The 15,960-nt window shown below is 45.5% G+C and overlaps 1 protein-coding gene across 1 annotated transcript in view; it reads right to left on the reverse strand.

Annotated features, from left to right (window-relative positions):
• The window catches only part of LOC146199453 (solute carrier family 22 member 13-like), a 63,233-nt gene that overhangs the window by 16,123 nt on the left and 31,150 nt on the right, over window positions 1-15,960 (reverse strand). The window contains exons 2-7 of the mRNA XM_084592771.1: window positions 14,431-14,534; window positions 12,684-12,838; window positions 11,968-12,136; window positions 9,209-9,338; window positions 1,554-1,678; window positions 400-614 (exon numbers count right to left, since the gene is read on the reverse strand). Coding sequence (XP_084448897.1) covers window positions 400-614; window positions 1,554-1,678; window positions 9,209-9,338; window positions 11,968-12,136; window positions 12,684-12,838; window positions 14,431-14,534 — 898 coding nt within the window. The remainder of the gene's footprint in view (window positions 1-399; window positions 615-1,553; window positions 1,679-9,208; window positions 9,339-11,967; window positions 12,137-12,683; window positions 12,839-14,430; window positions 14,535-15,960) is intronic.

Here is a 15,960-nt window from a genome sequence, read left to right on the forward strand (position 1 = left end):
GCGTTAAGGCAAATTAAGCGACCACTGCGGTTTAAGCGAAAGAGGATATCTAAAGAAGAGGCAAGTACCATGCACGTCTCTACTTAGTGTTTCTTTCAGAAAACAATGCCCAGCATCTCCGATTCCTGATTTCATGGTTCATGAAGCCCCTTCTGACACGCATGCCACAGCCGTGCCCATGCGATGCGTGAGCATCAGGCTGTTTCCGCTTCAATAATGCGTAGCGACCAAATTCTCTACGTCGGATTTTTGTTCTCTGGCCTATATAATCTTATGATTCTTGTTTACGAATCAGCAGCAGTCTTTGCGTATAATACAGTGAGAGCACCGGGGCAAACGATCCGGATTTTGTGGAATCGATGAACATATAGCTCAAGAGGCATATAGATTCTCACTCACTGTCCCTTAGGAACCACATGGCGATGCTGACGACACCACCCAGTAGCATGAAGCCAGCGTTCGGCCAACGCCGCCCCAATATGTCCAGTGACACCATGCAGAAGATGTTGACGGGAAGCTCGAACGCCACAGTTACAGAGTAGCTAGTGTAGATGTCCAGGCCCAACTGACCGAGCTGCACGGCGGTGCCATTGTAACACAGGGTGATTGTGAACCTACGTAAACAAACAAAAATTTTGAGGAGGGGGAGAAGGACAAGAGCGAGTGAAATGTTCAGTACTGGTTTTTATTTATTCAAGAGTGCCGAATTTACTTCTGACAGCTGCTGGCTAGCACGATGACTTGTTTTAGAAGCGAGGTGCCCAACGTTCTTTTATTCAGTTTTGGAAGCCTGATTCTTTTCTACTTGCTTCTTAGGAAACCAATGCTGCCTTGAAAACAGCCAGTACATTCCTGAACTGCGAAAGTAAATGTTATGTTAGTTGCATTGGAACTGTTACTCTACGTGTTTCATTTTATATGTTTCGTGCCGAAAGAGGTATTATTTGGTATTATTACATTATTACTTAAGGGTATTTTTTTATTACTTAAGCGTAGTAAGTAGGTTACGAAGGCACAAAGCGAATAGTATCGATCAGCCCTCCAGAACCGGAAGCGCTTTTTCAAGTACTCCAAAATTCAGTCCCCTAACTTACCATCTTCTCGGCCTTATATATAACTAATCTCAACTTTTCATCACTGGCCTCCATGCTTTTCGTGGCATGTGGTTATGAACGAGCATATTTCAGCAACTAAACAAACTAACGTTTCATAGGCTATAATTCGAAGAGTAATACATGTATGTCTATCATCCCCCAAAATTATCATAGCGACGCACATTCTTCTTTTCATGAAACACATTGTTCGTTTTGCACGGATGGATGGGGTTCAGTCCCTATAATTCATCCTCTTTATTCTTTGTCACAACATATTTTCTCATGTTTCTTGCACAACGAATTGCATCTAAAAATGAGGTGAGGCCAGGTTTTGTTTAACTTAATTTTATAGTAAAATCTGAATCCGTTCACCTAGATTTTCGAGGCTTAGTTTTTAAAATTGAGCACCCTCAGAGACCGTCACCGCTTGTTTACATAGCGAATAGATGTGCAATGTACCAGCCGAGGTATACGAGCAGCGCCATCTTGCGGATGTTTGGAGACTTCAGCATCAACGCTGTTCCTTGCCAGAAGGTGGGAGGTTTGTTGACGCTCATCTGGGCCTGTGCATCGTCGGTTGTTTCCTGTAGATGATGAGGAAGCCGTTATGGTACTCAGGCTATTCACAGGTTTCGGCCATATAATAAGCATGGCTCTGGAGCCTCTAGACCGCTAAGACGACAATCAGAAAATTATAACGTGATAACAATTTGTTATACCTGAATCTGTGCCTGCTGCTTCCGCTATAATTCGACTGCTGTAGCGCTTTAGATGTAAAATGTGAAGAAACCATTCCCCAGTTACACATCTAGGCGATATGACACTGGAAACGTTTCTTTGATGTGAGCTATAGACATATCATTAGTGTAGCTTCATCCCAAAGCCAAGCCTACTACATTTCGGCGTTCTGAAGCGTGCACAAATGTTCCTTGAGCGCGCGCGATTATTAAAGTTGCATTTTTCGAAATTATGCAACTTTTCTTTCTTTCTTGTACTTCGTGTATTTCTTAGTCCACTTCCGCCCCAATCGCCTATTGGGTGCTTGCACTTTCTCGAAGTTAGACGCACCCGGGTTTATTTTAAACGTCAGGGTTTCTCACATCACTGTGGTCACATTGTGCACGTAGGCCTGGATGGCCTTACATCATATAAGAATACTATTTATCATATCTCTGTCTGTGTTCGTTCACCGCCATCGATGGTGTGAAATTATCCTCAGTTACACATATCACGCACTCGTCCTGAAGCTCAAAAAGTAAAGCGCTTTTATTTTCGAATTGTCAGGGAATTTCTTTTTATTTAAAGGTTACAGTGTAAATTACATTTTTGGGCGGTGTTACATAGGAGATTTGTTCAGTTAAGGTGGACTGATTTTCTGAAATATTCAGTTCAAAAAATACTCGTCACCTTTTTTTACCACTTTCGAAGTAATCTACATTGAGACAAATGCACTTGTCATACTTTTTACGCCGTGTCTGGAAAACATGGGCGAAGCCATTTTTCTCCATCTGCATCAAAACCGCCTTCAATCTTGACCGTATTCTGCCGCTTATCAAAATGAGCTCCCTTTAATAATTTGTTTTTGCTCCAAGTAGAAGAGGGCGCTGCGAACGAGGTCGTGATAGGGTGCCTCGATTTCAGCGCCGTCCTTGGTCGCGACGGTAAGGTGGAGGAGAGTTTGTTGCGATGTCTTTAGGGTCACGAAATCGGGTCACAATGTTTGCAGTGCGAGCTCTCGCGTTGTCATGGCGCAGGTTACAGTTTCACACACGTTCTGACCTGTCTTACATTTGCCTTCTGGTCAATGTGTCCGAAACACTTCTGTAGAACTTGTCGATTAGTGCCTAGCCTGTATAGAAACTAGCTGGCCGTGGAGAATGATCCCGTGTGGCCGACAAATATGCTTTGTCTGCAGATATTGGAGCTTAGCCCTCATTGTTCAAGCCAGCCCGTTCACAACCGATTCACTGGATTGCACCTCATCTTTTAGTCACGACAGTATAACCAGTGCTCGTCTAAAGCCATAATGAACTTGAACCGGCCTTCTCCTTCTTCCCGCAGGAGCCTTTTCCACACGAGATAATTTTTTTTTTGTCTCTGCACTAGCGCAAGCAGGTCTCTGCTACTTGTGACCTCTTCAAAATTTATGCATGCATCCTACTTAACTAAATATATGGCTAGTTGTCTGAGAGGAAGACATAAGCGGATTTAATTGTTGCAGCAGCTGTGTTGCGAATGGTTTCCACAGAAAGGGCTGAAGACCACAGATCCTCCTTGGTGACTCCTGCAGTTTTTTTTTTAATTATTTATTGTGATAAACGCACCCGATCCCTTTTCTATGGCTGTCTCAATGAAATGGGGCAAGCACAGCACAAGCTTTAAAAATTGGTGGATTTCTTAACCGCATCCTTAACAAAAGAAAATGGGGGAGCATTTATGTTGTTGGTTTTAAGCAACAAAAGAGTAGCTTCCAGTGACTAGGTCGCAATCTGAAACCTGGTAGTGGCGAATCACTCTATTGTCATGTGTAATTCGCCAATAAGGCGAATTTCTAGCAGGTCTACCATACGACCTTTTTTCCGGGAGTACTGGGTTGCCCTAAGTGCGTGCTGCATTACACGCAGTGTTAAGGAATCCTCCAGGGATGTGCTAGGTAATGAAGACTGCCAAGCACGTGAGTGGAGTGAGGGAGCATGTTCGCACTACACACGTAATTACGAAGCATATTCTTGGTAGGTCGACATGGCGACGTGCCCTGTCAATATATCACAGATGAGTTACGTTGGGGAAGAGCGCACTAGAACATTTACTATTTGTGCGAAGTTTATGCCCACACATCCTCTGACAGGTATGTACAGCCCCCGTCAAACACACAGAAGACGCTTAGGCTTCGTCTTTAAGAGCTGAATGTGATAGCATTTTCGGGCATTGTTCGCATAGCATTATAATTTGCTTCTCATACTTTTAAAGTTTGCCTTCCATATCTCCGAATTCGTATACTCGGGATGTTCGGGCCTTCGGGCCGCTTCTCACTCGGTACTCAGCGCCTTCAGCCCACTTCGTCCCCATTGCTTCCGCCTCCCCCGATCGGCACTGAGCGCCCTCGACCCGCCTATGTTGCGATGCTTTTGCCTGCCTCGCACGACACGTTTGGTCCTCAGCCCATTTCACGCGAATTTCGTCAACATATCTTGCTCGCATCTGAGCGCTTTTGCGCCGAGTAGCCCTCAATCATCACCTCTGCTTGAATAGCAATGGTCTCTGCCTGCTCGACTTCAATCTTATTTGGGCGACCACGTCGGCGAGCAGGACAAGACGGAAATATACACCGTCCGCACCCGCAGAAGACGACAAATCATACGAACGCCCTGCACTGTAACTAGATGGCACCGCGTCCATCGTGCGCATGTTTCGGAACTTTAGAAGCGCGTCTGTACTTCGCATGCTTCATATATATATATATATATATATAGACATGGATTGCTTGTTACTAATGGGCCAGGGTTAAATTCAAACAGGGTGTCACACAACTTTCCCGATTACCCGATCAGAAGATTGCAGGGAATAAAATAGATAATCGGGAAAGTTGTGTGACACCCTGTTTATATATATATATATATATATATATATATATATATATATATATATATATATATATATATATATATATATATATATATATATATATAGAGAGAGAGAGAGAGAGAGAGAGAGAGAGAGAGAGATGAAGGGGAAATGAGGGTGCTCGTTATAATACATGAAGGAAAGAAGCCAAGAGTCGGCGAGGCCAAGGAAAGCATTGGGGATTGTACTTTGTCTTTTTTTTTTATTTTTACTTTGGTAATCACATAAATTAGTAATGCAATCTGTTTAGGGGAAGATAATTAAACACAAAGTCGAAGAAATAACAACGTGCCGATTGTGGGAACCGCACCCACGACCTCCGAATATCGCGTCCGGTGCTCTTCCAACTGAGCTACATCGGCTGCTGTCCCACCTCCTACTTTCTTGGGTATTAATGTTGTCTGTATAGAGTGTTCACCAGCGCCACCCTCAACCATAGCGGTGGACGTGGAACGTTCTGTGTTACCGCCAGTGTCACGTAGAACGGGATCAAGAGCGAGGGCGAAAGCTGAGCTAGAACCCTCTTACGCTACCTATGGCTTCAAGACTGCCAGAACCGAGACAAGCAGATAAATGAAGGGGAAATGAGGGTGCTCGTTATAATACATGAAGTCGGCGAGGCCAAGGACAGCATTGGGAATTGGGAAAGTCTCTTTTCTTTAATTTTTACTTCGGTAATCCCATAAATTAGTAATGTAATCTGTTTAGGGGAAAAATAATTAAACACAAAGTAGAAGGAAAAACAGTTCCCACCATCGGCACGCTGTTTTTCCGTCTACTAGGAACTTCACTCTACGTTACCTCGTAACCATTGATAAGTATAACATTTCAAATGTACGTACCTTTCAAAGAGTACTGCAATTGTACTTTCGCCGAGAGAATGAAGGTATAAAAGAAAGTCGTCCTCTGTTTTCGTTGAATTTAAAGGAGTAGATTTCACGAAAGCTACCCTGAGTGCATAAAAATATGAAGGACATTTAAGCTCCGCCCTGAACGGTATGACGAGACAGCGTTAATGGCTCCCATACGGCTTTCTTTGTTGATCCTCTTTCGCTCAATTGGTTATTATATTAATCCGCCTTTTTCAGAAGGCCGCTTTGCGTATCCGCGCCCTACCCCTGGTTTAAAAACCCAGCTGCGTATGCGCCATTCTTGGCCTTCGTGATCGTTGCAGCCGGAGCCGATAGCGGAGGCCCACTGTAAAAACAAAAACACCCTTTTGGGTATTTGTTTCATTCAAAACACGGTTACACCCTGAGTTTTGGGTGTTCGTGCCATTGCAAATCACTTCTTGCATACCAAAGGGGTGCTATAGTTGGAGAATATGCCAAGGATATCACTCAACATGCTGGGGGTAGGGCTGCATAACTTCGTAGAATTGTATACACAAGCGACGCTGCTGATATAACCCAACACCTGAATAAAGCGCCAAAAATAACGCTAACATTAAAATTACACAGGAATGCTTTCTAAAAATGCAACTGAAACTGTAACAAAATTTCACCGCCAGGAGGCCGCCGGTAGCTACCCATGCTCTTTTCAAATTTCACAATATGGCCGTTTGCACGTGGTGTGCGTTTCGACTACGTTTCGGCGAATGCTGAATGTGCTTCTTCGATTTCTTACCGTCGTGAAATGTGTTGCGTGTCGCGTGCATATCTTACAGAAGTGTGTACGCTTGTGAAGGGCCTTCTAGATGTGGTGTTTAACGCAAACGGGCATTTATCGTGTCGACAAGTGTCCGTGTTTCTTTGTGCTTTGCTCAGGCGGAAGGACTGCTGCACCGTGTCATGTTTGAGAGGCTTGAAAGAAGACGGCATGAACGATTTTCTTTTATGCGTGACTAAGAGGTATATGCGCCGACTACATTGCACTCGCGCTGAAATCGCACTGGTTGCTTCGGTTCCGGTGATACGAAGGCGGACAACGTACTGCACGGTTGACGCAATCGCCTGTAAAGGTAAGCATATTCTTACGCACGTTGCGCTTTGTGGGAACAGTGTCCTACCGGATTGCTGCATTCTGTGTCTTTTTGTGCCGGAATGCTCCGGAATGTGCTGAAGTGAAAAAGTGGGAAACGCGCTTTGTTTTCACCTGGCTGCCAAAATGACATCGCACATGTGGTTAGATGTTGCGGCGAGTTACGCAGATTTCGCGCACGAATATCAGCCTCAACTTTATTTGGCAGAAATATTGTGTGCTACGTTTTCCTTACACTTAGTACGCGCAGGAGGTCCACGAAACGAATTTAGTTTCTTAGCAGTTAGTTTCTTCACAGAATATGAACTGCTCATGCATGCTTAATTCATATTCGTTTCAGGCTTATGCGAAAGATGGTGGTAGCTTGCAAGTACACATAGGGTGCCTCGATGTTGCCCGCGGCGCGCGGGCGCCATCGACGCACCTTAAATACAGAAACTGTACCCTATAGTACACACATCGCCACTTCACAGGCGGCTGCGTCTCCCAAGGACCAGTAGCAGACGAATTTTCAACCACTCCGCAGAAGGCGTGAAACCTTTTGCAAGAGGCGGATTTGTGCCGCCCTTATCTCACATATACGGAATAGCACATAATAGTATAACCTACCGCATTATGTGGCAGAGCCCTGCTTATGTGTTCTGCCACGACGCCGACAGCGCACCGCTGAATTTTCTTTAGAGCAAAGTATTTAACGATGTCGCGTTAAATGCTCACAGTATTACTAGAGTGACCGCATAAACGCACATGAATGTATTATGACAGTTAAGGTAGTAACAAAATTGGAACAAAATAGCGCCAGTGCGCAACTCGATGTTCTCGACTCAAGATTCAAGCCAACTGACGGTATTGGGCGCGAGCTCTACCACTGGAGCGGGCGGCGCTAGTGTCGACCTAGAAAAGCAAGTGAGATCACTTGACCCCGTTTACTGGTGCTGAAACAGGCGCTGGATTGAATTTGTACGTTTTGAAAGCTAAAAATCGCGGTTTTCTCAGCAGTTTTGCTTTTTGACGTCGGGTGGCAGGATAACACACTTTCATCTCGCGTCGTCGCTGTTGATGTTTTAGTTTATTTAAGCGGTTCACATGGTCTTTACTACTCTGTATATATACGCGACGGAACCCGGCGCACGCTCCCATTTCTCCCCGAAAAATTAGCTGATTGAAGATTGGTTAAAGAAATTGCCAATGTGTAAAGGAGTCAGTGGGCATCCTTGTGTGTGCAACAGTCGTTTCATTCAGCAAGATTTCATCCATATGGAGTTGGAGAGTTCAGTGAGCTGCGGCCGAAGGACTGACGCAAATTAAAGTTTCTATTCTTGCGCTTAATACTTGTGAAGCTAAGTCTGATTGCTGGCGGGATAGAACATATACTGGCTTCTTCGCCGAACAGTACCTACCCAGAGCCAGGAATGTTCGTCCGAAAGTGGGGACGTGCCAAATTTCTTCTCATTGAAGACATTTATGCCCGAAGCTAAACGTGTCTGCTGCCACGCGCAGCGGTACGCGTTGTGAATCGCCTTATGCAACTTCAGCAGTGATTTCAAATGACCCATAAAGCAAATAACCATGCATATCATGATCTGCTCAATAAAATTGCGCGGAAAAGCAAACACCCACCCGAAGCTCGAGTGGCAATGATCGCGGTCAGTGTGCAAGAAGGAATGCATTTCTGCGCAGTTACTTTAAACGATTTCTTCGCTTCATCCCCACTGTAAAACTTGACTACTCAAGGAGCAGCCGAATGGCACGCTCTTGTCGGCACTGCGCGAAGTGCACCGCATCTGTCACCCCTGTGAGCTCTGTTCCTCTAGCATGGATATTTGATTACCGAGCAAAGCAGGGATACAGCGGTGAAGCGCATAATTTTATCAAAATGGTTATCGTGATTTATGACCACTTATTTCTGACTGGATCTGTCGCATGTTGACTTTCTTTAACAGCGACAACCACACTGCAGGTGTGCGGCGTCGTAGCAGTACTTTAAACTCGTCGGGTTACGCTTCGACAGCTCACGGGTGCTCTGTGAAATTCCTTTTTGCCGGATAGAATTTGTGTAACACCTCAAATAGCCTCCATCAGGACTAGAGCGAAGTGCATATGGAGGAAATAAATAAATTCAGCATTAACGCGCCACTAAACTGCCTAGGAAAGCATCGCACAGCAGCAGTTCAACGCGCGTTATCCCACTTACTACGTCATGCGGCGCTGCTAAACGGTGGCGCTACGGCATGTCCTCGCACCCAATAGGTTTGTGAGCTTCGTGTGGGAGACATTGGGTGCCACTCGCTTCGTGTTCAGCATGCCAAAACCACACTGACCTCATTCGGTCACGCAGCCTCGCCTAATGTGGCACGCAAAACCTCGTTCTTCAACGAAGAGTTACGTTCAGAGGCTCTGTAACTCCTTGTTCCACTTTCGCTCGGCTCATACCGAGTGCAAAAAAAAAAAAAAAAAAATGCGATGTTATTGAAACCATTACGCGGAAAGTTACAGTGCGAACTACCTACCTGGAACATTTTGTTGAGTTGCTCTTCAGACACATTTTTGCCGTTGATGTGCGCAATTCTCTGCAATGTGGCGAGGGCGTCTTGCTTTCGGTCCACCGACAAAAGCCACCTCGATGACTCGGGGACCCAACTGAAGGTGTAAATTGCAGGTTGTGATGTGTCTGGTAAAGCTCTACAAGTACACGGTATCAAGCATGCCTTACGATTTTGCACAGAAATTGTGTGAACACTTAAGCTCCACATATAAGGTTAAGACGCAACAGCCTTAATAACTGCCGATTCTGCGGCTCTTCTTCCAGATTCTCGCACATATATATCCACTGATTACGCCCATTTATGACGATGATGGACGATTTATGTAGCCAGAAATGAGGGATTATCGCTTAAACTTTTATGTCAAGAAATTTTCACAACTGCAAGTTTAAGTACTTTGAGACATTATTCAGAAAGTAAATAAAATGAAAACAAAAACCACGGAAATGGTTGACGACAGGGGAGACACCTTTTTCGGCGTTGTGGAAGACGCCTTTTATCTGGCTGCAGCCCAGGATACTTACCCGGTCCCAGAGAACGGTTTTAAGCGCCTAGTAGCCTATCCCATTGCGAAACGCCTGGTGGCGATAATTTTACCAGGCGTTTGGTTTAGAACTCCCACTGAACGCCTCCCGATAGGAAGTAAACGATGCAAAAATAACATCAAATTTCCTTCAAAAAAGTATGAAGAACAGTTAGCTCCGCCTTTAACGGTATGACGCGATAACGTAACAACTGACGTCTGTGGTTCTATTTTCGGTTCCTCTCTCGCGAACATGCAGTATCTGCTCGGAAAATTACTAATTACTTGCTTAAATGTTGCCCGTAATATATCACACATTATTATTAACATGCACTCCTAAGCTAGGTTATTCAGCTACCGGTCGTTAGTAACCACCTCGACATAGATTAATCCGCGCTGTAACCCGGCACTACGAACATGTGGCCTAGAATTAGCGTGCCTGGCTCGAAAGAGCCATGGAAGGTTGATTCATATCCCACACTCCCACTCAGATGAGCAACCATGTTGGCAGCGCCTCCAAGCTTTGTGATATCATCTGGTTTCCTTCCGTCACACGCGCCCGTCGACGAATGAGTGCTCGGCCATATAGCACCTGCCAGCTATCGTCTACCAAAGCAACGCTCATCTTTTTTCGCTCACAACTCCGTATTTTGTGTATAACGGGGCGTTTAACGTCATCTCTTAATACGACATTCATAGCAAAGATCGCCTCATTGGCCCACTGGGTTGCGCGCCACATCCGACAGCATGCAATGTGTTCCACAAAACTGTCTCCTCTTTCAGGCAAGGGAGACGCATAAAGGCTGCTGACCGAACCGTTCCCATGGTTTCCAGAGATTCCTTGGTCATGACGTTCCCCGCAATTCAGGCTATCATCGCACCCACCCAAATAGGCCAGACGCTTTCGTTGAACAATGGCCGCGTCCCTCTGCTCGGCGCAGTTTCGCTCCAGCATGCGTCTTTTCCCGAGAACTGTTATCGCCTGCGTCATTGAGAATTAAGACCACTGCGCTCTGTCTGGCGGCCCTTATTTTTCCTCGCCCATTGCATTGGAAACCTTTATAGTGCATGACTTCAGCGTCTTTTGAACTATAAAGTATCCTATTCAATTTTTCCGGCGTCGAACACTTGTTATTATTATTGGCCTCCCTCAAAAGCACTCTTCTGAACCGTTCCATCCAGCGGTAGTTCTTTTCTTGCCAAGGGGCGTCCAGCTCGTGGTTGTGACGCATCTGGTCCGTCCGCTGGCGACTCTTTTGATAATGTATATTCCCTTGCACCTGTTTTCAAATCAGGCTCGGAGTAAGCAGCCTTGTCGGCATGAAGCGAAAAAACAAAGGAGAGGGACAATTAAGCTTCACTTTTAAATGACATAAAAGCCTTAATACCTCCCATTTGCCGGCTGCTCTTGCAAATGCCCGTTCACATATATTCACATTGGGCCTAGCGTAATCAGTAATCTTATTTTGATACATCTATTATGCCAAAGATAATCGTTTGCATACGGTCGTAAGACACCGCATTAGGTTAAAACCCACTCAATTCAACACAGATACAAAACCCCGCTTTAATCAAGCCTTACTAACGCGCCTGCATGACCTAAGGGTAGCTTGCCTGACTGGGGATCCAGTGGTCTTAGGAGGCTGGAGTCTGATCTCACTCCCTCATCTAAAAGACAACATCCTAGCTGACATCGTCTGCCTCGGCCATGTGATGTGGTCTCTGAGCATCACACAGCCCGACGACCATTCAGAGTATACTGCCATTCCTTCTGCCAGTTACGGCCTGTCAGAGCCTAGCCGTCATTTTTCGTTCCCAACGCCTACGCCACATTTTCTGGAGAAAGGTAACTTATGCTGGACATGGTGAAAAAATGTGTCTTGCTCTTCGGAAAAAAAAAAAAGAAAAGACCGCGCGAAAACGAACGAAAAAACAGGGCAAGCGTGGAAGATCTGAGAGCATGATTCAACTCGACCAAACCAGAAATTTGTTCAGGACGTTACATATTCACGCATTTCCGCTCGTGAATTTCTCGGTTCTCCTAGGATATTCATTTCTCTCAAACGATTCGCCTTCTGTTTTCTTGTCTGTCACGAATGCCTTGCGAACTATTACATCCAATCCCCACCTGTCCATTAGGAGCAGCGACGAGTCACGTGCGGGCAGGAAGCTGGAGGCACGAAAAATCGATGGAGTTACTCACCACGTGGATAGAAAAAGGATGACTCCGAGGCAGGAGTTGGTCACGATAAGGGCCCTCCAACTCTGCAACAGGTAAGCGTACCAGGGCAGTGTCGCCCCAAACGCGCTCCACGTGACGCTCCATACGACGGCGATCAGTGTTCTCCGCTCAGCTATGGTGTACTCCAATACTGCGTCAGTGAAACATCGTACACCTCAAGCGGCTTATGTGAACTTCTGGCTTGAATAGTTGGGTCAAGCATTCAAGCAATGAAGAACAGACAGCATAAAAATACGCCCGTAATACCAACGAATGTGAAAGAGCACTCTTTGTGGTATATTCGGATAAGCAGGGTTATGATAAGCCAAAAAAAAAAAAAAAGCGTCAAGTTTACCCTCGAGGCATTGCGCATTTCATAGGCCACTAGACTGGTGCAAAAGGCTCACTCGAGTCGGAATGTTTCGTAGATATATAACTATGGATAGGGCATGAGCATTACCTAAACAAGACAGCGTGATACGCGACAAGTATTATCTCTCTCCGTATGACGGCAATGAAGCGTCGGTGTATCGATTAATCAACGTGGACCGCCTCGCCAGTACTTTTCTTCCTTACTTGAAACTCTTTCGCATTTCGCCGACAAAAGCGAGGTTTTGCCTCCACGAAACGAGCTTTAAAAACTGTACTTGTGAAACATCCGCCCTGATAAACTGAAAATATGAAATAATGCAGCTTACCTAAAACGAAGATGGTAGCTGTCACAGGAAATGGTCCTACAGCAGCGAAGAACTTGAGCACCGCGTAGCCAATAAATTCAGGGAAAAAAGAGCTGAGAAGGTTGCAAACTGACGATACCACTATGAGCAGCAACGCCGTCTTCTTGCGACCGATCCTGTGAAAGAGAAAGCGGAAACCTTTTGCCTCAATTTAAGAGTCGAACTTTGCACGAACTTCTCTCATGACATTTAAGCGATGAACGGGAAAATTGCGTACTACTTGAGCATGTATCCATTATTACCGTAATCCAACATCGATAAATTATTTTAATTGTATCTGCCTTTAGGAGGAAAAGTCTGAAGCATTCAAGCCTGTCCAGCATCCACTATTAAACATTGTTACATCCGCAAAGTTCATTGGCTATGCTGCTCAAAGAGAAAAACGTTTTGAAGATTTCGAAATTTATTTAAATCAAATCTGGTCATATATATATATATTGTAAAGAAGACAAAGAACAGAAAACGCTGCGGCATCGCCATCACCATCGCTTGTCTCCGGCGCCCATCTCGCTCGCGCTGAAGCTGTGCCCTGCGGCTGGTAATTCGATCCTGCTGTGCCCGAAGTACTGCCAGCGCTTGACGTTCCAGCCTACCATTAAATCCACATTTCACTATGTGGAGGTGCGGGGTATGTTATATATATATATATATATATATATGACGTTCCAGCCAACCATTAAATCCACATTTCACTATGTGGAGGTGCGGGGTATGTTATATATATATATATATATATATATATATATATATATATATATATACGCCTTCTAAACGGCTGCGGGAGGTGGATCGTTCGAATCCACCGCCGGTCACCCAGCCGGTAAAAATTGGTACAAGCTTCCCCCGACCTTGCGGCCGGGTTCCTCAGGGGGAAAGCCTGGGAGGAGGCTCCTCACATGCGGCTATGTCCTGTGGAAGCAGACTCGGTGTAGAAAGCTGGCGCATATGCGTGGCCGCTGTTCGTGTTCCGGTGTTATCCCCCCCGATAAAGGCCGACCCAGATTACGAATACTGGGTTAGGGCCGTGTAGAACACCGGTTTTTAAATGGGTACAAGCTTTCCCCCGGCCTGGTGCTCGGCTCTCTGGGGTGAAATGCTTGGGAAAAGGGGTCACGGCCACGCCTTCTAAACGCGTGTTATCTTTCTGTGTTATTCGATATATACTATTTGTACCGTTTTGACAAAATTATATTCAGTTTTAGTCATTTTTTGATAATTTGGCGCCTTATTTTTATCGTTTGCTCATTAATTTGTATTTGTTTTATGTTTATTTTTTGTTCAAGAATTCTTGGTATGATAGTGGAATTTAGCCTCGCCGTAGTGGCTAAATGGTTAGGGCGTTGACGACAGAAAACAAGGACGCGGGATCGAATCCCGGCGGCGGCGGCCGCTTTTCGATGGAGGCGAAAAGCAAGGCGTCCGTGTGCTGTGGGATGTCAGTGCACGTTAAGGAATCCCAGGGGGTCGAAATTTCTGCAGCCCTCCACTAAAGCTTCCTTCACAGCGTGACTAGGTTTTGGGGGCTAAATCCTGTAAACAATAAACCGGTAGCTGAATTTAGGATGTTATTTGTACATTGTACATTCCTTAATATTTTTTGGAAACTTCTTGAAAATATTGAAATGCTTAATTGTTAGCAGCTGAAGTTTTTCCTCGAAGAGGTCTGGTTATATTTTTTATATCATGACTATGTGGTAATGGTCCTTACTTGTCTGCCAGAAGTCCTGAGAGGAAGAAGCCTGTCATTGATCCCGTCCAGAAAGCGGTGTGGACGGTATAAGTTTTCCAACTCTCACCGCATATCCAACCATTCTGAAACGGAAACAAAAAATGCATTATTGGTTACTGGTGACTGGCGCAGTGAGACCGTTGCTCGTGAATGCAAGCGGATGGGAAGAGTGAGTCTAGCAGTACTGAAGGAAGAATGTAAAGATGCAGTCTCGGCGTAATGCCCACGTTAGACAAGTCAACACCACTTGGCCGAGTAATGGTATAGAGACAAGCAAAATCCTATGCAGTCCTCGACCATGTGGCAGGCTGGCAGGTTATTTTTGAATTAACATAAGATATTTCGTAGGGAGAAAGACCCAGTCGGCGTATGTGATGTAGTGACCAAAGGAGCCACCTGCCACGGATACACAGATGACGAACTGGAGAGGGAGAAATTCCCATTGCCGCTATTAAGGAACAGAAGCCGGAGGTTGCTGAGGCGGAATAAATACAAAATATTAGGTGCAGCGGTGGCGTAGCGGTAGAACATCCGCCTCGCATGCAAGAGGACCGGGGTTCAAATCCCGGTGCCGTGCAATTCTCCACCGGATAAAAAAAAAAAAATCCGCGTGTCGATGGAATTGCATACACAGGTTTGGGGTGCGACCTGATGCCGGTGAACACCTCCGGCAACGCACTCCCTCACCAGAACAGGAGTTGGCCACCCTGGTGCAGTAATTGGCCGCAAACTCCTATGACAAGCTCCATAAAAAAAACCCGGCCCTCAGTCACCAGCGGCTGCGGAACAACTGACCACGGCGGCGGTCAGACCTGTGACGCAGCAGGGGGTGCTAAGAAAGCCTGGCTCCGCTGGACAGGCCGCTATTGGAAACTGACCCTGGCAACGTTTAATGCTAGAACCCTAGTTAGTGAAGCTAGTTTAGCAGTGCTGTTAGAGGAACTAGAGGGCATGAAATGGGATGTCATAGGGCTTAGTGAGGTTAGGAGGCCGAATGAGGCATATACTGTACTGAAGGATGGGCATGCACTGTGTTATCGAGGTTTACCAGAGAGGCGACAACTAGGAGTAGGTTTCCTTGTCTATAAGTATATAGCGGGTCATATAGATGAATTCTATAGTATTAATGGGAGGGTTGCAGGCACCGTAATTAGGCTTTATAAGCGGTATAAACTGAAGGTTGTACAGACCTATGCACCTACATGTAGTTATGATGACCAGGCAGTTCAACGCTTCTATGAAGATGTAGAATCGGCAATGCGAAAAGTAAAGACGCAGTATACTGTACTAATGGGCGACTTCAATGCTAAGGTAGGGAAAAAACAGGCAGGAGACAAGGCAGTAGGTGACTATGGCATTGGTTCTAGGAACAGCAGGGGGGAGTTACTAGTTGAGCTTGCAGAGCTCAATAACTTACGAATCATGAATACCTTCTTCAGCAAACGGAAGAACCGGAAAAACAGTCAGTCGTTCCACCAGTGACGAAGGACGAGGTGAAGAAAGCACTAG

This window comes from Amblyomma maculatum, chromosome 2 (assembly GCF_055883805.1).
Source record: "Amblyomma maculatum isolate TAMU_Amacu chromosome 2, ASM5588380v1, whole genome shotgun sequence".
Lineage (NCBI taxonomy): Eukaryota > Metazoa > Arthropoda > Arachnida > Ixodida > Ixodidae > Amblyomma > Amblyomma maculatum.